The sequence below is a fragment of the Schistocerca nitens genome, chromosome 4, assembly GCF_023898315.1.
Source record: "Schistocerca nitens isolate TAMUIC-IGC-003100 chromosome 4, iqSchNite1.1, whole genome shotgun sequence".
NCBI lineage: Eukaryota > Metazoa > Arthropoda > Insecta > Orthoptera > Acrididae > Schistocerca > Schistocerca nitens.
Window position 1 is genome coordinate 928317655 of NC_064617.1, and position 25032 is coordinate 928342686.

The 25032-nt window shown below is 44.5% G+C and overlaps 1 protein-coding gene across 1 annotated transcript in view; it reads left to right on the forward strand.

Annotated features, from left to right (window-relative positions):
* LOC126253553 (adenylate cyclase type 2) overlaps window positions 1-25032 on the forward strand; it is a 330392-nt gene that overhangs the window by 140264 nt on the left and 165096 nt on the right. Inside the window, exon 5 of the mRNA XM_049954961.1 lies at window positions 764-891. Within this exon, the coding sequence (XP_049810918.1) occupies window positions 764-891 (128 nt within the window). The remainder of the gene's footprint in view (window positions 1-763; window positions 892-25032) is intronic.

Consider the following 25032-nt stretch of genomic DNA (forward strand, 5'->3'; position numbering starts at 1 on the left):
GGAGCGTTAGAGTAGCGTTAGAGTATGTTGTGATTGACAATTCGCAATTTTTCACAAACACAACTTTCATTTACGTAAGTGTACAAGGTTGGTGACTGAACAACAGAAGAAAGGTAACTGAGGCAAACAAAAGTTCACTACTAATTTTCCACAAAGGTTCGTGGTAACACACACACACACACACTAGTAAAAGTCCAATTTAGACACGAAGACGTAATCTTCAGCGGTCGAAGTCCACGAGGTCGGCATCTGGAGTGAACTGAACTTCAGGGCTGGTTCTAGCCCCTAAATAGCTGTCTCCAGCCAATCAGGTTTTGGCGTAGTGATACTTCCTGCAGGCCATAGCTCGAGCTCCCCCTGCAGGAAGTATTGCTCGGAATATCTGTTTCCATTATCTTGTAAGTAAACAGCCAGTGTATACCATGGTGCTTTTGGTACGCCTTGGACATAGCCAAGCCTGTCCTCTGTGGTGTAATATGAGTTGCCGGCCCTCAGGGGCTACCTTGGCTCCGGCATAACAGAGTACCCTTAAGATCATTTACTATTGCATTAAAAAAAAAAAAATTTGCTTCCGTATCCCAACAGGTACTGGAAATGAATAGTTAACAAAATCACCTGCTCCTGCTTTACTACCGTTTGTTTTCTATATCTTGAAACTTTTACGAAATAACAAGGTGTTCCTTTTTACGCAGCAATTCCTGTGTGAACAATAATGGTACTTGACTTATCAGTACTTGGTGTGCCAATTCTTTGCTTGTTGCAGGACAACCAGTGCATGCGGATCAAGATCCTGGGCGACTGCTACTACTGCGTGTCCGGGCTGCCCGTGTCGCGGCCCAACCACGCCTGCAACTGCGTCAACATGGGCCTCCAGATGATTGACGCCATCAGGTGAGTGCAAAAATCTTTAACTTGATAACAGTAGCAGTATTCTGACTGATGTGTTTGTGATCAAATCTACGTGGGTTGTTTTTTAAGTAAGGACCGTTTTTATTTTTAAAAAAAGATACAAATACTTTTGTAAAAAACTTTTATTTTCTGATTCTACACACTTTTACCTATTTTTCTACATAATTGCCTTGTTTATTTAAGCACTTGTCATACCGTACAACTAAGTTTTTAATTCCCTCTTCAAAGAATTCGGCCGCCTGCTCCGACAGCCAAGAGTTCACGGCCGCTTTCACTTCATCGTCGTCATTGAAGCGCTGCCCGCCAAGATGGTGTTTCAGGTACCGGAAAAGGTCGGGGCTGTATGGTGCATGGTCCAAAACTTCCCAACCAAAAGAATCAATCAAATCCCGAGTCTTTTGAGAGGTGTGAGGCCTAGCGTTATCGTGCAGGAGCAAAAACTCCTTTTGTCAGCATGCCGCGCCTTTTGTTTTGAATTGCTCTGCGGAGCTTCTTTAGAGTTGCACAGTAGGCATCTGAGTTGATTGTCGTTCCTCCTGGCATAAAGTACACTAGCAAAACACCGCGCCGGTCCCAGAACACAGTTGCCATAATCTGGCGCTTTGATAGCGTCTGTTTGGCTTTGACCTTGACGGGTGAGGTTGTGTGTCGCCATTCCATCGATTGTCGCTTGCTTTCGGGAGTGATATGGGATACCCATGTTTCATCTCCAGTGACAATTTGACTCAACATGTCATCCCCTTCTTCCTCGTAATGAATCAAAAAGTCCAATGAAGTGGCAAATCTCTTCCCTTTGTGGTCCTCTGTGAGGAGTCTGGGTACTCACCGAGAACACAGTTTCTTAAAGTTTAGGTTTTCAGACACAATTTTGTACAAAACCGATCTGGAAACTTGTGGAAATTCCAAAGAAAGAGTGGAAATTGTGAATCTTCTGTCCTCACGAATCTTTGTTTCGACTGCAGCCACCAAATCATCAGTGATCACAGAGGGCCGGCCTGAGCGTTCTTCGTCATGGACGTTTTGACGGCCATTTTTAAACTCTCTAACCTATTGACGCACTTTTCCTTCACTCATTGCATTCGAGCCGTAAACTTCTGTTAACTGACGATGAATTTCTGCAGCTGATAGGCTTCTCGCGGTCAAAAAACGTATCACTGACCGTATCTCACACGCGGCGGGCGATTCAATAATCGTAAACATTATAAACTAGCACAGCGATGCGTACACGTCAGCTACAGAGCTGCAACTCGCATCAGTGTGAACGGGGAGGATGCCGGCAAGTGGCGCGGTGGCTTGTTGCGGCGTCCGCGCGAACTACGGGACTATAAGCGCGAACGGCCCTTACTTAAAAAACAACCCTCGCATATAATTTCACCATCTTTGCTTCATTAAATGTTATACGTAGTAGCTCGTCATAACCGTCACCTCTATGGCCCAGGCCTGTTGGTCTGTTACCGTTTCAAGCGGAATTGTCATCTATCTGGTGCAGGGTCTTCCTACGTTCCGCAGTCCTGCTGAGGAAGAGTTTAAGGAGACCAAACAGCTAAGGTCATCACCCAGGACAGGAGCAGTGTACCCAGTCAGACTGTATAAAGAGTAAATTCTGTGTGCAAGTGTGAGAAAGTGTTCTAAATATATGCGTAGCGTGTATCTGAAGCGATACGTGGGAACCAGCCCAGTATTCGCCTAATGGACTGTGGGAAACAGCCTAAAAATCATATACAGGCCGACCGGCACACTGACCCCTTGTCGTTGATCCGGCAGATGGGTTCGATCCCGGGGCGGCATACATCCCCGTCCCAGAAGTGGGCGTGTTAAAGTGCGCAGCAACTCAGACGGATCCTGCCGTCCTAGCAAGACCTATGCAGTTCTGTTATTGTCCAATCGTTCGACTGTCCATTTTAGTTTGTCGTTGTATATTCTACCATCTGCAATTTAAATTTATTGTGCCCTCATCGTTGAAATTATAACCTGCCACAGACGTTCAAAATATAATTTGCCTTCAAAATATCATTTCGACATCTTTTAACTGTCTCTTCTCTGATCTGGGTAATTTCCTAATCTCACCACCGTGTATTAACTTGCGGACCGCTATCACCTTAAAAATATTGAAATGTGCCTGTTTCTGGAGTATTCCTCTTAATTTCTTATTTATACATATATATAAAAGTCTATTTACGTTTTACATCGAGATAATGCCACTGTATACACCGGCTTAATTAGCGAGCTTCGAGGAAGATACGTAATTAATGTTGTGCAGACTTCTAACAGCTAGACCTGGCTCCCAGCTAATAACACTCCTGTTGATTAGGAACCGCTGTTACAACTATCAGATAATGCAGCAGTACACATTTCCTCGCAACTGATGGCTCGCACCGGAATTTCACATTCGCTCGTGCGCCTTGCAGTTCGTTGGAACACGTTATTTTCTGGATGAGAACAATCGGTAAATCTATCCACATGCGATATAACGTGTTACAAAGACACGATGAAGCCCAGTATACATCAACTTCCATGAAGCTGTGTTTTTTTTCTGGTGGGCACGATGCTGTAATAGATTGTTATGCTTTGTGAACGTAGTCACCAGCTCGTGGTCTTGTACTTAGCATTGCCGACTCTCAATCATGAGGCTCCGGGTTCTATTCCAAGCCAAGTCACCGAAGTGGCGTCAAAAAGAATTGCAGCAGGCGGTCTAATTACCTTTAAGAGGACCCCCCGCCAAAAGAGCCATACACTCTAAAAGGGGATTTTCGTCGTACAAAAATTAAAAAGGTGCGTTGATATTAGAACACTTCCGAACTACCAACCCATGACACAATGAAACTGCGTAATATTTCCCAAGATAATGTACACTTATAGAGGATTTTGTCCACAAGTACATCTGTGCTCTGCGAATCACTATGTAGTGTGTACCAGAGTGTACTTTTTATTGTGCCACACATTAATGTTTCTTACAGTTCAATCTATATATGGTTTGTGGAAAGAATGGCTGCTTGTGCGCCCCTGTGTGAGGGTTTGCCAGGTATTATCTGCAGGAATCTTACAGAATAGACAAGTTGTATTCCTAGTTTCTTCCCATGAATGTCGGTTCTTCCGTCTTTCTAAGAAGGTTCTCGCGATGTGTACGACGTCTTGTATCTAGTGAAGATTTGTTAACATTTCTGTTGCGCACTCATACAAAATAACCTGTGACCATTCGTACCGCCATTCTTCGTACATTCTCGATGTCCACATTTAGAACGATCTAGTTGTATGGGTCCCATACGCTTCAGTAGTACTAAAATACATGCAGTAGAAGTGTTTTGTATGTAACTTGTTTTATGGTAAATAAACAAAAAACGTCTGCATTGCAACTTTTATTGGAAGTGGGTAACTTCCTAATCTCCTTCTCCCCCTTCTCTCTGTCCATCTCCTCCTCCCCCTCTGTCCATCTCCTTCTTCCCCTTCTCTCTGTCTATCACCTCCCCCTCCCCCCACCTTCCCACCCTTTCTCTGTCACTTTCCTCTACCCTCTTTCTCTCCATCTCCTCCGCCCCCTCCGTCCGTCTCCTCTTTTCCCCTTTTTTCCATCACCCCCCACCCCCCGCTATCTCTGACGATTACCTCTTCCTCCCGATTCCTCTGACCTCGAGCCTTGTTTAAGGTTATTGCACACAAAACCTTGAGTCGGACATAAGTCGCCTAAAATGAGAGGGAAAATCGGTTGGTATCATTCGTATATGACAGAAGCTTCTCCAGCTGCTGGATGTGTGAGCATTTGAGATTCAGTGACTGTACTTATAGCTTTGATTAACAAATGGTTTTAATTAATAAATGGTACCAAGTTTCGAACGATTCGCTATCTGTAGCAATATTATAGTCATATGGCAGTAAGCCATAAAAACGGTTATCGTGTTTTCTCTTAAAATCGAGTACGAGGATGATAACACAACATCACATTGTTGTGTGTACAATTTTTGTTCAAAATTATATACAAGGAGAGAGAATAAATGTGGGGCAAATAATTTACTAATGGTTTAATTAATTGCCCTGCTGTCGTAATTAAAACTGTGTGCGAGAAAGAAAACTAACCCATACATTGTTACAGCACAGTACAACACTTTTTTTCGCACTTAGTTTAACGGAAAACTGTACATTGTTACTTAAAAATATTTAGCCTATGTCCGTCTGAATGTTTATTACAGTATCGTGTAAAACCTAGAAAAAAAGTAATATGTAGCCTTTGTCCAGCTGAACGTTTATTAGGCTATTGTGAAAATTTATTAGAGTATAGTGTAAAAATTAGAAGTAAATCGGTGAAGAACCATTCGAGGTATATATATATGTATCTTCACCGATTTGCTTCTAATATATAAGAAAAATCTGTAGCTCATATCCACTCAAGGGCTTAGGTAACACACTTAAGCAATGTCTTGTCTTTAGTGTATAAAATAGATTGAAGTTTCAGTCTGTACTGCAGTTCATCTTCAGATGTGGAGCTGCTAAATTCAGCTTGTCAACAGTGGTACACAGCGTTTCACACCACTGATGACAATCAGCACTTTGCAGCGCAGACCTGAAGGTGATTTTGTTGTTGTTGTTGTTGTGGTCTTCAGTCCTGAGACTGGTTTGATGCAGCTATCCATGCTACTCTATCCTGTGCAAGCCTCTTCATCTCCCAGTACCTACTGCAGCCTACATCCTTCTGAATCTGCTTAGTGTATTCATCTCTTAGTCTCCCTCTACGATTTTTACTCTAAATGCTGCCCTCCAAAACTAAATTCGTGATCCCTTGATGCCTCAGAACATGTCCTTCCAACCGATCCCTTCTTCTACTCAAGTTGTGTCACACACTCCTCCCCAATTCTATTCAATACCTCCTCATTAGTTATGTGATCTACCCATCTAATCTTCAGCATTCTTATGTAGCACCACATTTCGAAAGCTTCTATTCTCTTCTTGTCTAAACTACATATCGTCCATGTTTCACTTCCATACATGGCTACACTCCATACAAATACTTTCAGAAACGACTTCCTGACACTTAAATCAATACTCAATGTTAACAAATTTCCCTTCTCCAGAAACGCTTTCCTTGCCATTGCCAGTCTACATTTTATATCCTCTCTACTTCGACCATCATCAAATTATTTTGCTCCACAAATAGCGAAACTCCTACTTTAAGTGTCTCATTTCCTAATCTAATTCCCTCAGCATCACCCGACTTAATTTGACTACATTCCATTATCCTCGGTTTGCTTTTGTTGATGTTCATCTTATACCCTGCTTTCAAGACACTGTCCATTCCGTTCAACTGCTCTTCCAAGTCCTTTCGTTTCCTTTACTGCTTGCTCAATATACAGATTGAATAGCATCGGGTAGAAGCTACAGCCCTGTCTCACTCCCTTCCCAACCACTGCTTCCCTTTCATGTCCCTCGACTCTTACGATTGCCATCTGTTTTCTGTACATATTGTAAATAGCCTTTCGCTCCCTGTATTTTACACCTGCCACCTTCAGAATTTGAAAGAGAGCATTCCAATCAACATTGTCAAAAGCTTTTTCTAAGTCTACAAATGCTAGAAATGTAGGTTTGCCTTTCCTTAATCTTTCTTCTAAGATAAGTCGTAGGGTCAGTATTGCCTCACGTGTTCCAACATTTCTACGGAATCCAAACTGATCTTCCCCGAGGTCGGCTTCTACCAGTTTTTCCATTCGTTTGTAAAGAATTCGCGTTAGTATTTTGCAGCTGTGACTTATTAAACTGATAGTTCGGTAATTTTCACATCTATCAACACCTGCTTTCTTTGGGATTGGAATTATTATATTCTTCTTGAAGTCTGAGGGAATTTCGCGTGTCTCATACATCTTGCTCACCAGATGGTAGAGATTTCTCAGGACTGTCTCTCCCAAGGCTGTCAGTAGTTCTAATGGAATGTTGTCTACTCCCGGGGCCTTGTTTCGACTTAGGTCTTTCAGTGCTCTGTCAATCTCTTCACGCAGTATCGTATCTCCCATTTCATCTTCATCTACCTCCTCTTCCATTTCCATAATATTGTCCTCAAGAACATCGCCCCTGTATAGACAGTCTATATACTCCTTCCACCTTTCTGCTTTCCCTTATTTGCTTAGAACTGGGTTTCCATCAAAGCTCTTTATATTCATGCAAGTGGTTCTCTTTTCTCCGAAGGTCTCTTTAATTTTCCTGTAGGCAGTGTCTATCTTACCCCTAGTGAGATAAGCCTCTACATCCTTACATTTGTCCTCTAGCCATCCCTGCTTAGCCATTTTGCACTTCCTGTCGATCTCATTTTTGAGACGTTTGTATTCCTTTTTGCCTGCTTCACTTGCTGCATTTTTGTATTTTCTCCTTTCAGCAATTAAATTCAGTATCTCTTCTGTTACCCAAGGATTTCTACTAGCCCTCGTCTTTTTACCTACTTGATCCTCTGCTGCCTTCACTATTTCATTCCTCAAAGCTATACATTCTTCTTCTACTGTATTTCTTTCCCCCATTCCTGTCAATTGTTCCCTTATGCTCTCCCTGAAACTCTCTACAACCTCTGGTTCTTTAAGTTTATCCAGGTCCCATCTCCTTAATTTCCCACCTTTTTGCAGTTTCTTCAGTTTTAATCTACAGTTCATAACCAATAGATTGTGGTCAGAATACATCTGCTCCTGGAAATTTCTTACAATTTAAAATCTGGTTCCTAAATCTCTGTCTTACCATTATATAATCTGTCTGAAACCTTTTAGTATCTCCAGGGTTCTTCCATGTATACAACCTTCTTTCATGATTCTTGAACCAAGTGTTAGCTATGATTAAGTTATGCACCGTGCAAAATTCTACCAGGCGGCTTCCTCTTTCATTCCTTAGCCCCAATCCATATTCACCTACTACGTTTCCTTCTCTTTCTTTTCCTACTGTCGAATTCCAGTCACACATGACTATTAAATTTTCATCTCCCTTCACTACCTGAATAATTTCTTTTATCTCGTCATACATTTCATCAATTTCTTCATCATCTGCAGAGCTAGTTGGCATATAAACTTGTACTACTGTAGTAGGCGTGGGCTTTGTGTCTATCTTGGCCACAATAATGCGTTCACTATGCTGTTTGTAGTAGCTAACCCGCACTCCTATCTTTTTATTCATTATTAAACCTACTCCTGCATTACCCCTATTTGATTTTGTATTGATAACCCTGTATTCACGTGATCAAACGTCTTGTTCCTCCTGCCACCGAACTTCACTAATTCCCACTATATCTAACTTTAACCTATCCATTTCCCTTTTTAAATTTTCTAACCTACATGCCCGATTAAGGGATCTGACATTCCACGCTCCGATACGTAGAACGCCAGTTTTCTTTCTCCTGAAGATGATATGTAGCGGCAATTGAAACCAGTAGTGATCCAAACAGTGTTTTTTTACTAAAACAAAATAGGTCACGGTTCCCACGTCATTGCGTCAATTACGCCATTTCTTTAGTTGTTAAACTGCAGTTTCCTGGTGTCCTGCGAATAAACCGTAATTGGCTTTTGCTTCGGCCGCTACTAACGTGGTTGTTACATTCCATCATTTTACGCAGTGTTACTCCAAAGTATTTGTGTGAGATGATCTTAGTTGTGAACCATTAACGTGGCAGTCAATGGATACCACGCTTCTACTTTTTGTTTGATTTTCTGTGCACTGAAACTATTATTTTGCATCAGGGTGATAATATTTCAACTCAATCTGTATAGCACTGCAATTTTTACCGTATAGAATTTCTTCGCGGATAACTGCATCATGCGCTGAAAGTTGAGATTTGAGCTAATACTATCTGCTAACATCCAAATATACAGATGAACAGTAAAAGTTCTAATACAGTACTTTGGGGCGCACTAGAAACTACTTAAGGGTCTGCAGATGACACTCTGTCCAGTACGACGTACTGCGTCTTGCCTGCCGCGTAATTTTCGATCTACTCGTAAACCTGCTTAGACATCCAACAGAATGTATTCTCCTAAGTATACATGTGGTAGTAAATAAACAGCGTGTCGAATATCTAGAAATACCAGACAAAGTTTAACAATCTTCCTGCTTAGATGATTAATGATAAAGGATCCGGGGTGAATCCAGTTTGGATTGTATATGAGTTTACTGATGAAGAAGAAGTTTCGTCTGTATTTACCGCTACACAGTCCTTCAGCCGCGACGTTCTCTCTGAGAGGCAAGCTGGCATTGTAGCAGCTGTCAGGGCGGTGTCACCAACCAGGGTAGCATCAGGCGGTTGTTTGGGAAGCCGTTTCCACCTCCTCTAACCACTTCAGCTGCAGGGCGTGCGCCCACGCTTACTCAGCTGCCTGACAGCGACAGTTGCCTCCCTAGAACTCAGTAATTTCGTTACTAGAGTGCCCACCCAAGTTGGGACCTCTTCTTCAACTCCAGTCGCACTTTGAGGAGAAGCACGTCGCTATCCGAAACAGCATGAGGTGACCACCAGCCAAGACAATTGTACTCACTTTCAAACTAAGTGAACTGGAATTTCTTGTAACTCGCAGTGCAATGTTATCTCCACAAAGCATTTTCCTGACAGAACAGTGTGTCGTCGTCGTCGTCTCCCGTTACTGACCAGTCACACATTTCCGTGTTTCTTTCTTCTTAGTATTGCATGACGTCGTCACAGCAGAAGGTAAAATAGTTCCAATAACCCGACGCGATCAAGGTTTCCGTTGGTTATCAGGGAAATTCTGAAACTTACGATCCCCTCCAACATTTCGGAAATGGGACTGCATTTTCCAGTTTGTGGAGAAATCTACAACGGTCCACTCTGTTCATCGACAATGAAGCTGTTCAAAGAGATTTCGGAATTGCAGCCGGTCGTCGTAAACTTCATTACCCGACATTTCGGCATGACAGCTGACAGCAATCTTCAGGTGGCAGTTGTCCAGCCGAAATATCGTGGAATGAATTTTTCGACGACTGGCTGCAATTCCCAAATCTCTTTGACCAGTTGATTCGCCGGGAAAATTCTAAATTTTACAACAATGAAGCTATTAGAGGTGGAGTAAAAGATCGGATTGGGGAAGGACGATAAGGGAAACCGATAGCGTTGTTAGAAAATGAAGATCCCCGCAGGTGCTTTAATCGATTTTGGGAAAAACGGAAAACATAAATCTGCTTCGTCGGACTGCAATTTGGACCTCCGTTCTCTCGAAAGAAAGTAGACGGGTTTTACAACGGAGGGGACAGATTCTTCATAAAATCTTAAATCCCTAAAGGATAAAGGAGACCCTTAATGATACGTCTTTGACCCACGTTTCACCTGCCCACGCATTTTGGCTTCGTAACAAACTTTTCGTTAAGACCATCACTTGTAAACGATTAAACTCTATCAACTATGGCGCCATCTATGGAAATGAGAAGATCAACTACAGCTTAAAGCGCTAAAACTTAATACAGTCACTGGATATGATGGAATATATTTCCATACAAAAGTTGCAAGTGAACCATCTCTTCGCCATAATTAGTTAGACAGAAAAATGTTCCCAATGATTGGAAGTGAAAATGGATTGTAATATTCTGTTGTGTTCTGCGTTGCCGATTCTTGTATGTTAAATTTCCCTACGGTGTGACTTATGTTTCTGTTTCTACTGTCATTGAAAAAAAGCCAGAAAGTGATCGTATTGCAAAATGTTTTGAGTGTACGTATTGCTTCTAAGATGTTTAAATATGAAGTTAAAATCTAGTGGTTTGAGGCCGCGTCATATTTCTTCTAAACAATGGATGTTTCGACCCCTCTACTGGGATCTTCTAGAGGACCTTGTGGTGTCCACTGTTGATTGTTGGATATTCAGTCAACAGTAAACGCCACAAGATACTGAAGAAGATCCCAGCAGAGGGGTCGGAACGTTGATCGTTTAGAACAAATATGACGTGGCCAAACAAACAGAAGATTTTAACTTCACTGTTAATGGCCGCGAAAGTCTGCAGACTTACATTTGAAGATGTTGACACCGTGAACGCGTTGCCGCGGCTTCCGGATAAAAATATCGGATTTTTGTTTTATTGATGAAGCAAACAGACAGCAATACGATTCACATTCGTAGTCTTCAAGTGATGACTCCAAAGATTCAACATCATAAAAATGGGTAGCTCCCAACTGTTCTTTTACAGAAATAAATTCAGTGGTTTACTTTAACAATAGGAGACCCTCTCAAATCCCTTTTTTACGTAACTGAAATGTGACATTTATTCTATAGAGGAACCAATGTATCAACACTATGACACTTCACGCGAAAGTTGATCACCTCATATTAAATAGTGCTCTATGGTTTCCCATTGTTTCATTGTCACACATTTTTCATTTCACGCAAGACAATAATCACAAATGTAACACAGTAATGCTGGTTCAAAATGGCTCTGAGCACTATGGGACTTAACATCGATGGTCATCAGTCCCCTAGAACTTAGAACTACTTAAACCTAACTAACCTAAGGACAGCACACAACACCCAGCCATCACGAGGCAGAGAAAATCCCTGACCCCGCCGGGAATCGAACCCGGGAACCCGCGCGTGGGAAGCGAGAACGCTACCGCACGACCACGAGATGCGGGCACAGTAATGCTGGGAATAACGCTGTTAGCAAAGCCGTTAATTTCACACCGGACAGAATAACTATGAAAGGCACATAACACACAAAACTCTTTAACATAGCGTACAAATTTTAAATGTCATTTCCAGTCACTTTTTCTAGGGTTTTGAAACTAGTTAATTGTTTTCAAAGTATAAAAAAAGCAGGTGTCTTCCTTTAATACTGCTAAAATGCCCGTATCAGTTACTTTATTGTACTTTTCCTTGAAAAGTAAATATTTTTAAATTACTTGCAGCTTAGGGTGGTTTTATCTGTGTTATTAATGGTTCGGAACATTGGAAAATGGTTGTGGTTCATTATACCCAAATTCGGTTATCTGTGAGCGACGTATATCGAACGAGTTGCACTCAAGACTAGCAACAAGTTCAGGTAATTCATTTAGATAAGTAGTTTCTGCTTTCGGATACTATGCGTTTTCTATTTTCTGTAGTTAAATAAACATTGGTCGTTATTTAGTTTATTTCCAAAGAACATTTTCATAAATGACCTCGATGTTACCTTAAGAAAGTCACTCGCTATGATGTCGCGTATTTGTAATAGGCTGTCACCTTGCCGGAAGTTTAACTTTGCTTGCCAAACACAATAAGGCCACCCAGTGTACGGATCGTAGTCTGTCTGGAGACGCCAACGATTCAGAAAAAGCTTCGTGCAAAGGACACAGGTCCTCGTGTGTACCCATTAGAAGCGCCGTGTGTAACTGGAAAACCCGGACGTTCCCCAAGAGAGGAACCTTCCTCTGGCGGAGAACTACCTGCCCAGTGTGGCGAACTCTGGACAGAATGAGGGTGGCAGCGCTGCGCTGCAAGACCGACATCCAGAGCTGGGGGGTTCCTTTTCTCGCAGATGAAGCAGGTGCTCTTTGCAAGGTGTACAGTGGTGTACAAGGTCAGGGCTACATGTTTCAGTATTGTCTGGCGGATGTACCTTACACATTATATTTAGGTACCGAAAAAAAAGTCTTGGTTTGACAAGAAAGGTTTATTTAATCTTCACTTGTGACGCGCTGCGCCTGTTCAAAATGGTTCAAATGGCTCTGAGCACTATGCAACTTAACTTCTGAGGTCATCAGTCGCCTATAACTTAGAACTAATTAAATCTAACTAACCTAAGGACATCACACACATCCATGCCCGAGGCAGGATTCGAACCTGCGACAGTAGCGGTCGCTCGGCTCCAGACTGTAGCACCTAGAACCGCACGGCCACCCCGGCCGGCGCTTCGCCTGTTCTAGGCATCATTAGATAATAGGATAAAAACTTGTGGTAATAGTGATCGAGGCGTCGAACGTAATTAAAAGTCTCATAGAATCTGGAGGTGACAGCCAGGCAACTACAGTCGATGCTTCATTACATCACCGAAACACATTCTTCCTACTGATATCCGAGGGGTGAAACGTTATTAAAAGCCTCAAAGAACTGGGGGGAAACAGCCAGATAGCCACTGTCAATGCGTCTTTATATCACCCATGAAGAAACCGCTCCATTAATACAAATATGGTCTACTCAGTGTGTTGTGAACAGACTGCAGACTGGCTTTCTGGCTGTCACCTCCCAGTCCTATGGGACTTTTCATTACGTTCGACGCCTCGGTCACGATTAGGAAGAGTTTTCATTCGATTGCCCGATGATACCTAGAACAGGCGAAACGCTTCACTTACGAAGATTAAATAAAGCTACCTTGTGCCATCAAGACTGTTTTTTCTGTATCTTAAGATATATTACGGTTGGTGTACCAGTGACACAGCGGTAGTTATGGAGTGGAGTGATTTTAATTCCACGTTATATCTTTTTGAAGTTAATAAGAAGGCCATTTAAACCGATTTTTTTTTACCAAAATGAACTCGGTTAAGTGGTCATAGAAATGAATAAATGAAATGAGACAATGAATTCGTCAACTCGTTATTACTCTTCTTCTCCCAGCATAACAAAGCTTCTGCCTCTACTTTGCCTCTATGGAATGGCGTGGGCCGCTCTGCTTATGTGTACCTGCGCCTGACTGTTGTGACACGACCCAAGAATGTGCGTCTTAACCTTTAAAAATGTCGGTAGCGTGTGTTGGATCCCAGACACTTTCTGTTTCGTAATTTTTAATGCGCTAATCGGAAAGTGGCATTGAAACATTGTACTTCTAGTTTACATAGTTGTTTGTACGCTAGACGAAACATTGTGCATGAATGCAGTTCCAAAGCGAAAATCCCGAGCATGGAACTGCATACCGAGTCTTCCCTGGCGCGTTTCTGGTGTTGTTCCGTTCGGTTAGCAAAATATTTCTTTTAATAGTTGGCACTGCTTTTTAATCTTACTTCGTAGCCTAACAGAAGGAAACAATGTTTTAGAGCGACATGACATAGCGAAAACGATCTGACAGGCCCTTATAGACACTGAGATTGTTTCTGAATGATCTAAACTTCTGCTATACAGAAAATGAAACTGATGATAAGTCACATAATTTCATCTCAAAATTATCACAAATCTGAGTCTGATGCGACCTTAGCTAGTTCCTGAAGAGAATGAAGGGAGAATCGGAGGTTCAAACCAATTTTTTCTCTGGTGAAATCCTAATTGGAAATGGCGTAAAATATGTAACTGGCTTACCAGATAATATCGTTGTTCATTTTGCATTTTGTATATCTGATCTCAAGGTGGGTATTTTTCCTTCGTACACAAATGATAAATAAGAGCAAGCAGAGAAAGGTTCAAGTCCTTACTCCTATCCTACATATACGAATTTAACATTGTTGAACTGAAAGCTTTTATTTGACTATTGCATTCATCAGGATGAATAAAGCCAGCTAATGAAGCTGACATCACATTGTTTGCCTCGCACAGTACTGATGGGAACATGTCTCGTGAGATGACGAGCATTTCAGTGGTTTTGTTCATTCTGTATTCTTTGAGATTAGTAATATGCACTCTTCTCGGACGTCCCTAAATCGAATGGAGCAATTGTATCGTTACATACCATTAAGAAATGACCCCAGAAAATGGAATGCCAGACATTACACACGGTTACAAGAATCCAAATTGTGTAGTTGACTCTCCGGATGAACTTCGCAGCAATTATTCATTATCCAAACAAACCAGAACAGGATCAATGGTAATATATAGTTTCACATTTAATTGCTGGAGTAGCTAGTTGCAATATCTAAACCTCATAAGAGCTACTGCTGGTTAGAAAAGATCTAGTACACCAACATATAGAATACAGAGAACTGGCGAATATTTCTCTAGACTTGGAGTGAGTCATACGCTTGTTTTTTAGGGGTAAGTAAGCCTCAACATACAGCTGCGCGACAGAAACAGTACTTTGCAGTCTGATTGGAGTCCTCGTAATGAACATGCATAACAACGTATCTTGCAGCACCTGAAGAAGACGAATGGATCCATCGTCGAAATACTGCGAATTGACACGGAACCAAAAACTTGGCCGCACAACTGAGAGTACATCATAGCCACTTATGTATCCAGTGTAGAATGTCCCCACACATGACAGTAGAGGAGAGATGCCGTTTTGGATTGGTCCATTCTTGACAGCAACAAGTATTCACAGTCAAATCCATGACGTTTCCGAGACTAGGGACGAACCGTGGATCCCGTGTGCTATTTCTCGCTACTCTGTTCCTGCCAGGCAGACAACAGGCGGCTCACGCGAGGAGAGAGGTGAGGTTAGAGGGACAGCGCCGCTGAAGAATGGCTCCAAGCACGCACGCCTGCCACCGCAACCCGCTGCGCCATCTAGTGTGGCGGGCGGCCTATACGGAAGGCGTACCGTCCACCACTTAAATTAGTATTTCTCTATTTTGGGGACAGTTTTTCTTTCCGTGACCAACCAACTATTTATATCCTCTTTAATTCTGCCGTCATGAATTATTTTTTTGCTGTGATGAGCACGGTACCGTTTAATTTGTTCCATGACGGTCACCGCACTGTTCAAACTGGACTTTCCCGGCGGCGCTGCGCAGCAAGACAACTTGTAACGTTAGTCCTCCATGTCTGTCAAAAATTAGTGCATCGATATACACTCCTGGAAATTGAAATAAGAACACCGTGAATTCATTGTCCCAGGAAGGGGAAACTTTATTGACACATTCCTGGGGTCAGATACATCACATGATCACACTGACAGAACCACAGGCACATAGACACAGGCAACAGAGCATGCACAATGTCGGCACTAGTACAGTGTATATCCACCTTTCGCAGCAATGTAGGCTGCTATTCTCCCATGGAGACGATCGTAGAGATGCTGGATGTAGTCCTGTGGAACGGCTTGCCATGCCATTTCCACCTGGCGCCTCAGTTGGACCAGCGTTCGTGCTGGACGTGCAGACCGCGTGAGGCGACGCTTCATCCAGTCCCAAACATGCTCAATGGGGGACAGATCCGGAGATATTGCTGGCCAGGGTAGTTGACTTACACCTTCTAGAGCACGTTGGATGGCACGGGATACATGCGGACGTGCATTGTCCTGTTGGAACAGCAAGTTCCGTTGCCGGTCTAGGAATGGTAGAACGATGGGTTCGATGACGGTTTGGATGTACCGTGCACTATTCAGTGTCCCCTCGACGATCACCAGTGGTGTACGGCCAGTGTAGGAGATCGCTCCCCACACCATGATGCCGGGTGTTGGCCCTGTGTGCCTCGGTCGTATGCAGTCCTGATTGTGGCGCTCACCTGCACGGCGCCAAACACGCATACGACCATCATTGCCACCAAGGCAGAAGCGACTCTCATCGCTGAAGACGACACGTCTCCATTCGTCCCTCCATTCACGCCTGTCGCGACACCACTGGAGGCGGGCTGCACGATGTTGGGGCGTGAGCGGAAGACGGCCCAACGGTGTGCGGGACCGTAGCCCAGCTTCATGGAGACGGTTGCGAATGGTCCTCGCCGATACCCCAGGAGCAACAGTGTCCCTAATTTGCTGGGAAGTGGCGGTGCGGTCCCCTACGGCACTGCGTAGGATCCTACGGTCTTGGCGTGCATCCGTGCGTCGCTGCGGTCCGGTCCCAGGTCGACGGGCACGTGCACCTTCCGCCGACCACTGGCGACAACATCGATGTACTGTGGAGACCTCACGCCCCACGTGTTGAGCAATTCGGCGGTACGTCCACCCGGCCTCCCGCATGCCCACTATACGCCCTCGCTCCAAGTCCGTCAACTGCACATACGGTTCACGTCCACGCTGTCGCGGCATGCTACCAGTGTTAAAGACTGCGATGGAGCTCCGTATGCCACGGCAAACTGGCTGACACTGACGGCGGCGGTGCACAAATGCTGCGCAGCTAGCGCCATTCGACGGCCAACACCGCGGTTCCTGGTGTGTCCGCTGTGCCGTGCGTGTGATCATTGCTTGTACAGCCCTCTCGCAGTGTCAGGAGCAAGTATGGTGGGTCTGACACACCGGTGTCAATGTGTTCTTTTTTCCATTTCCAGGAGTGTAGAACGGATAGGAGAAAGATGGCAGGGTCTATGAGAATGAAGTGTCTGCAGCAGTAAGCGGCGGAATAACAGGCGTAAGTGATCTATTGATACCAGAGGCCTCTCTGCTGGTTCCGTTAACTCGATGTCGATTCGCATTGCTTTCACCCGCTCAAACCTACCTCCCCTTAGCTGGGCTCCAACCGTTCAGAAGGTGCACTCGAAGTGGGGTAGCTTTGTAATACCCAAAAAAAAAAAATATCATGGAGAGGTTTGTACACCATCAAGTAAGTGACACACGAATCTGATAAAATACACACTATATTGTCGAGGCCCTGAGTCCTCCTGTTAGCTAGATGTACATTAGTACATTAGCATCAACACAAACCTAAAGACAAAATCCTCGCCCATCAGAATTCTCCTAGCCTATACTGCAGTTTGTAATTCAGAGTAAGACCACTCTCCCGTAAATTTGACTATCGAGCAACTCCAGTCCGAGTTCGCACAACACAATAATATTTCTGCCACTCGGGACTTTATACATGAATCAACAGGATAGTTCTGAATATGCCTGGCACCAAAACAGTCAGTGTTCTCCAAGACGATTAAGACTGATACCCACAAACGCCACCAGAAGGTACGTGCACTTATTTAACCCAACACTGAGAAAAAAAAAAGTTCAAATGTGTGTGAAATCTTATGGGACTTAACTGCTAAGGTCATCAGTCCCTAAGCTTACACACTACTCAATCTAAATTATCCTAAGGACAAACACACACACCCATGACCGAGGGAGGACTCGGACCTCCGCCGGGACCAGCCACACAGTCCATGACTGCAGCGCCTGAGACCGCTCGGCTAATCCCGCGCGGCGCGAGGAATGCAGCCCTGGCAGCAGCCTCGTTGCCTGGCAGACAGACGTGACCAGGGAGCCCCAGAAACATCACATTGGCTGCACGAAGAGTGAGCAAGTGACAGTTTTCCAGGACCCTCTGCACTAAAGGATGAGCAGTGTACAGCGCACATAGACTTTGAAGGGCACTGAGTGAGTCTGAGCAGAGGACACAATTGGAAAGGCTGTGTCGCCGGGTGTACTCCGTGGCCTGATACAAGGCGAAGAGCTCGGCTGTAAAAACTGAGTAGTGTGCCGGAAGCCGATATGTGTGTTGTCCTTAGCGTAAGTTAATTTAAGTTACATTAAGTAGTGTGTAAGCTTAGGGACCGATGACCTCAGCGGTTTGGTCCCATTGAACTCACCACAAATTTCCAAATTTTCCATGTATCATGTCGCCTGGTAGGCACAGGGTCAGCCGTGGGCCCTGATACTTTGTTCCACGTTTGATGGCATCGACGCGTATAAGGCGCGAATTGCGTCCTGTGCTATAGCCATCCATCCTGCATTCACCTCGTTCCAAAGATCTACTATGGTGGCTCGCGTTGGGTCGCAGCGCTGAACCTGTCGTTTCACCATACCCCTTTATTTTCGACTGGCTACAAGTCTGGTGCTCTGGAGGGCCACGGTAAAAGGTTTAATTCTTGCGGCACCAAGAAGGCTCGTGTTCGTGCAGCAACATGTGGTCGTGCATTGTCTTGGTGAAAAATGGCGTCTGGGGTGTTGTGCAGAAAGGGTATAGCTACGGCTCTCTGGATGCCATTCATGTAGGTCACACTGGTCACAGCGCCCTGGACACGCTCCAGCTGTGCATTTTGGTTGCACCCAATAGCACCCCACACCTTAAGAACTCAAGCGGAGGCAGTCATTGTGATGCCGCTCCCCCTGTCTGTGACGAACCAAAATGCAGCCATCATTTTTTAACACACAGAACACGTTCTAGAACACTGTCTGATGCCATTCCTCTTAGTGATCTCATTTCCTACACCACTGCCGTCTAGAATTTTCCTGTACATTCGTCAACGATAGGCGAAATACTGGACGACGCGCACGGAACTCCTGCCGTAGTAAACCGCGACGGACTGTCACCCCGGATAGTGTACGATGTTTTACACTATTCTAACGTTGCGCTGGTGTTGAGGAGAATGCAGGTCTGTCCTGCAATGTTGTTTGGATAAGATGTCGATCATTTACGGGTATGGTCTCATTGGTGGGAACTGACTCGACTCGTCGTTTTCTAAGGCCTTCCGTGAACCATTCTGCGCACGGCGGTTGCACTGCCGAAATACTTCGGCCCACAAAAGGAGCAGTTTCCAGGATAGATAATCACACTCTCTCAAGCCAATAATGGGCTCCTTTCACACTCACTGATTTGTCGGTACGTTTCATGCATACATCTGCGAGGCGTGCTGCACATCTGCTCAAATCACATTGATCCTGTAGTGGACTGTTAAGGCAGCCAGTCCACAGTGAAGTAGCCGAAAGGGCACGCGTCTGGCGTTAAGTCTGGAACAGGATTCGTAATGAATGTGATAAAGAAAAGAACGTAGCTACTAGAACACTTAACTTTTATATTGTCCTTTGGTATACAGCATTCTGGATGATACAAGTGAGACTCTATCTTGAGGTACATGCAATGGTACAAATGGTTAATGGCGCCTTGCTAGGTCGTAGCCATTAACTTAGCTGAAGGCTATTCTAACTGTCTCTCGGCAAATGAGAGAAAGGCTTCGTCAGTGTAGTCGCTAGCAACGTCGTCGTACAACTGGGCGAGTGCTAGTCAGTCTCTCGAGACCTGCCTTGTGGTGGCGCTCGGTCTGCGATCCTGACAGTGGCGACAGGCGGGTCCGACATGTACTAATGGACCGCGGCCGATTTAAGCTACCACCTAGCAAGTGTGGTGTCTAGCGGTGACACCACAGATCCATTAACTTAACATTAGCTGCAGGCACGTTTTACCGGTAGGTGTTGGCGTGCCGTGATGTCGATGTTGACCTTGAGCCCGCGGGCGACATGGTTCAAATGCTAATCATTTCTGCAGAACATACCAATGTACAAGTCATGAATATTAACGTTCCATCTCTAGTCGTTCAAGATGGTCTGGGTGTAGATATGAGTCGGAGTCCGATGTTCGAGGCAAAACGCAACAGGCGTTGAATGAGGACACATTTGATGTCCGTTCCACTTCAGCGTAGCAATAATTGTTTTGAGGTTTCATCTGATGTTTGCAATATCTGAATATGAACAGTCGTAAAGGAAATGACTTTTATTGAAGTTATAGTTTTGACTGTGACATTAGCAACAGATTGAGACATGTCTGTGACATTGTCTTGTGACAGCCAGAGCGAGAGCACCAGCAGCAGCGAGTACTGTTTGTATAAAGCGTTTATTTTGCATTTTGTTTACGACCTTCCACTAAGGAAGGGATTCTATTAGTGTTTATCTGCTCTGCATAGTAACTAACAGTTCTTGATAAAACTTTACGTAGTTTTCGTGTTAGATTTCTTAGTGTTTTCTTGATCGTTTAGAACAGAAAGCGCCCTAAAACCGTCTTTTGTTTGTTTCGCGGCCGTTAGCCACTAGCCACTTGAATCAGCAGTTGTCTTGTGACAGCCAGAGCGAGAGCACCAGCAGCAGCGAGTACTGTTTGTATAAAGCGTTTATTTTGCATTTTGTTTACGACCTTCCACTAAGGAAGGGATTCTATTTGTGTTTATCTGCTCTGCATAGAAACTAACAGTTCTTGATCGTTAGGAGAGAAATTTATTTTGTACTTATTTGCTGCGCTTAGCTTTTAAATAGTTCTTCTGGGAAAACCTAGCGTAGTTTTCGCGTCTCGTATTTCAGTGAGTGTTTCTTGATTATCAGAGTAGCTCATCAGAAGATTATCTTGGGAATTTGTCACCGTATAGAGTAGGGTAAACATAGTCATGTGTAGGGACTGTGGTTGTTGTGAGCGGACGCAAGGAGAATTGGCCACTCTTCGGGGGCAGGTGGAGGCTTTGTCTGTTAGGCTCATCGAGCTCGAGGCGCAGGCGTCGGCTCGTAGTGGCGTTGGGGCAACTGTGGTGAGACCTATGCCTACTTCGGTGGCCTTGGAATCACATGGAACCCCTGATGTCGCTGCGTCTTCCGGCAGTGAGCATCTTACCGGTCAGCCATCACTCCAGGGTGAATGGCGGACAGTGGTGGGCTCGCGCGTGCCTGGCCGAAAGGCGAAGGTGGGATCTGGCCGCGTGGCAGCTGCCTTACCCCTTTCCAACAGGTACGGGGTGCTTCCTAGTGGTGATGACATCGTTTCCGAGCCACCACAGGATGCCTCGCCTGTTGGGCCAGTGGCCGATTCTCCGGCAAGGTCCCGACAGTCACAGAGGGCGGGCCTATTAGTTATAGGGAGCTCCAACGTTAGGCGGGTTATGGAGCCCCTCAGGAAAATAGCGGGTAGGTCGGGGAAGAATGCCAGTGTGCACTCGGTGTGCTTGCCGGGGGGTCTCGTCCGTAATGTGGAGGAGCCCCTTCCGGCAGCTATTGAACGCACTAGGTGTGACCGGCTGCAGATAGTAGCACATGTCGGAACGAATGACGCCTGCCGCTTGGGTTCTGAGGCCATCCTTGGTTCCTTCCGGCGGCTGGCTGATTTGGTGAAGACAACCAGCATCGCACGCGGAGTGCAAGCTGAGCTTAATATCTGCAGCATAGTGCCCAGAGTCGATCGCGGTCCTCTGGTTTGGAGCCGTGTGGAGGGTCTAAACCAGAGGCTCAGACGACTCTGCGACTATAATGGTTGCAAATTCATCGACCTCCGTTATTGGGTGGAGAACTGTAGGGCCCCCCTAGACAGGTCAGGCGTGCACTACACACCGGAAGCAGCTACTAGGGTAGCAGAGTACGTGTGGCGTGCACACGGGGGTTTTTTAGGTTAGAGGGACCCCCCCTTGGGCGAAACGATAAAATACCTGACGGCTTACCAGAGAGAACATCAGCATCGTTGATAAAGAACGTCCGTCCTCAGAGACCAAAAACAGGAAAAGTTAACGTAATATTGGTAAACTGCAGGAGTATCCAGGGCAAGGTTCCTGAATTAGTATCGCTTATTGAAGGAAATAGTGCGCATATAGTATTAGGAACGGAAAGTTGGTTAAAACCGGAAGTGAACAGTAACGAAATCCTAGACACAGAATGGAATATATACCGCAAGGATAGGATAAACGCCAATGGTGGAGGAGTATTTATAGCAGTAAAGAATTCAATAATATCCAGTGAAGTTATTAGCGAATGCGAATGTGAAATAATCTGGGTTAAGTTAAGTATCAAAGGTGGGTCAGATATGATAGTCGGATGCTTCTATAGACCACCTGCATCAGCAACCGTAGTAGTTGAGCACCTCAGAGAGAACCTGCAGAACGTCGTGAAGAAGTTTCGTGATCATACTATTGTAATAGGGGGAGACTTCAATCTACCAGGTATAGAATGGGATAGTCACACAATCAGAACTGGAGCCAGGGACAGAGACTCTTGTGACATTATCCTGACTGCCTTGTCCGAGAATTACTTCGAGCAGATAGTTAGAGAACCAACTCGTGAAGCTAACGTTTTAGACCTCATAGCAACAAATAGACCGGAACTTTTCGACTCCGTGAATGTAGAAGAGGGTATCAGTGATCATAAGTCAGTGGTTGCATCAATGACTACAAGTGTAATAAGAAATGCCAAGAAAGGAAGGAAAATATATTTGCTTAACAAGAGTGATAGGGCACAAATCGCAGAATATCTGAGTGACCACCATCAAACGTTCATTTCTGAGGAAGAGGATGTGGAACAAAAATGGAAAAAATTCAGAAACATCGTCCAGTACGCCTTAGATAAGTTCGTACCGACTAAGGTCCAAAGCGAGGGGAAAGATCCACCGTGGTATAACAATCATGTACGAAAGGTACTACGGAAACAAAGAAAGCTTCATCATAGGTTTAAGAGTAGTCGAATCATAGCTGATAAGGAAAAGCTGAACGAAGCGAAAAAGAGCGTAAAGAGAGCAATGAGAGAAGCATTCAACGAATTCGAACATAAAACATTGGCAAACAATCTAAACAAGAACCCTAAAAAGTTTTGGTCATATGTAAAATCGGTAAGCGGATCTAAATCCCCTATTCAGTCACTCGTTGACCACGATGGCACCGAAACAGAGGACGACCGAAGAAAGGCAGAAATACTGAATTCAGTGTTCCGAAACTGTTTCACTGCGGAAAATCGTAACACGGTCCCTGACTTCAGCCGTCGCACGGACGCCAAAATGGAAAATATTGAAATAAACGATATCGGAATTGAAAAACAACTGCTATCACTTAGTAGCGGAAAAGCATCCGGACCAGACGAGATACCCGTAAGATTCTACAGTGATTATGCTAAAGAACTTGCCCCCTTTCTATCAGCAATTTATCGTAGATCTCTGGAAGAACGTAAAGTACCTAGCGACTGGAAGAAAGCGCAGGTCGTTCCCATTTTCAAGAAGGGTCATAAATCAGATGCGAATAATTATAGGCCTATTTCGCTTACGTCAATCTGTTGTAGAATAATGGAACATGTTTTATGTTCTCGTATTATGACGTTCTTAGATAATACAAATCTCCTTCATCATAACCAACATGGATTCCGCAAACAGAGATCATGTGAAACTCAGCTCGCCCTATTTGTCCAAGAAATTCACAGTGCCGTAGACACTGGCGAGCAGATTGATGCCGTATTCCTGGACTTCAGGAAGGCATTTGATACGGTTCCGCACTTACGTTTAGTGAAAAAAATACGAGCTTACGGAATATCGGACCAGGTTTGTGATTGGATTCAGGATTTCCTAGAAGAAAGAACACAACATGTCATTCTTAACGGTTCAAAATCTGCAGATGTAGAGGTAATTTCGGGAGTACCGCAAGGAAGCGTGATAGGACCTTTATTGTTTACAATATACATAAATGACTTAGTTGACAACATCGGTAGCTCCGTGAGGCTATTTGCAGATGACACGGTTGTCTACAAGAAAGTAGCAACATCAGAAGACTCGTACGTACTCCAGGAAGACCTGCAGAGGATTAATGAATGGTGCGACAGCTGGCAGCTTTCCCTAAACGTAGATAAATGTAATATAATGCGCATACATAGGGGCAGAAATCCATTCCAGTACGATTATGCCATAGGTGGTAAATCATTGGAAGCGGTAACGACCGTAAAATACTTAGGAGTTACTATCCGGAGCGATCTGAAGTGGAATGATCACATAAAACAAATAGTGGGAAAAGCAGGCGCCAGGTTGAGATTCATAGGAAGAATTCTAAGAAAATGTGACTCATCGACGAAAGAAGTAGCTTACAAAACGCTTGTTCGTCCGATTCTTGAGTATTGCTCATCAGTATGGGACCCTTACGAGGTTGGATTAATAGAAGAGATAGACATGATCCAGCGAAAAGCAGCGCGATTCGTCATGGGGACATTTAGTCAGCGCGAGAGCGTTACGGAGATGCTGAACAAGCTCCAGTGGCGGACACTTCAAGAAAGGCGTTACGCAATACGGAGAGGTTTATTATCGAAATTACGAGAGAGCACATTCCGGGAAGAGATGGGCAACATATTACTACCGCCCACATATATCTCGCGTAATGATCACAACGAAAAGATCCGAGAAATTAGAGCAAATACGGAGACTTACAAGCAGTCGTTCTTCCCACGCACAATTCGTGAATGGAACAGGGAAGGGGGGATCAGATAGTGGTACAATAAGTACCCTCCGCCACACACCGTAAGGTGGCTCGCGGAGTATAGATGTAGATGTAGATGTAGAAAGCTCAGATGAACAGAGTTTGTGTCACACTATTATGTCATCCATCACATTGAGGCTAGTAAGAGGACAAAGCTTCTTATCTTCCTCCACATTCTCAGTGTTGCCGCGCGGGATTAGCCGAGCAGTCTCAGGCGCTGCAGTCATGGAATGTGCGGCTGGTCCCGGCGGAGGTTCGAGTCCTCCCTCGGGCATGGGTGTGTGTGTTTGTCCTTAGGATAATTTAGGTTGAGTAGTGTGTAAGCGTAGGTACTGATGACCGAAGCAGTTACGTCCCATAAGATTTCCCACATATTTGAACATTTTTGAGCATTCCTCGTACCGCAGACCGCGAGTACCCATATTCCCTCCGATGATCTCTGCGT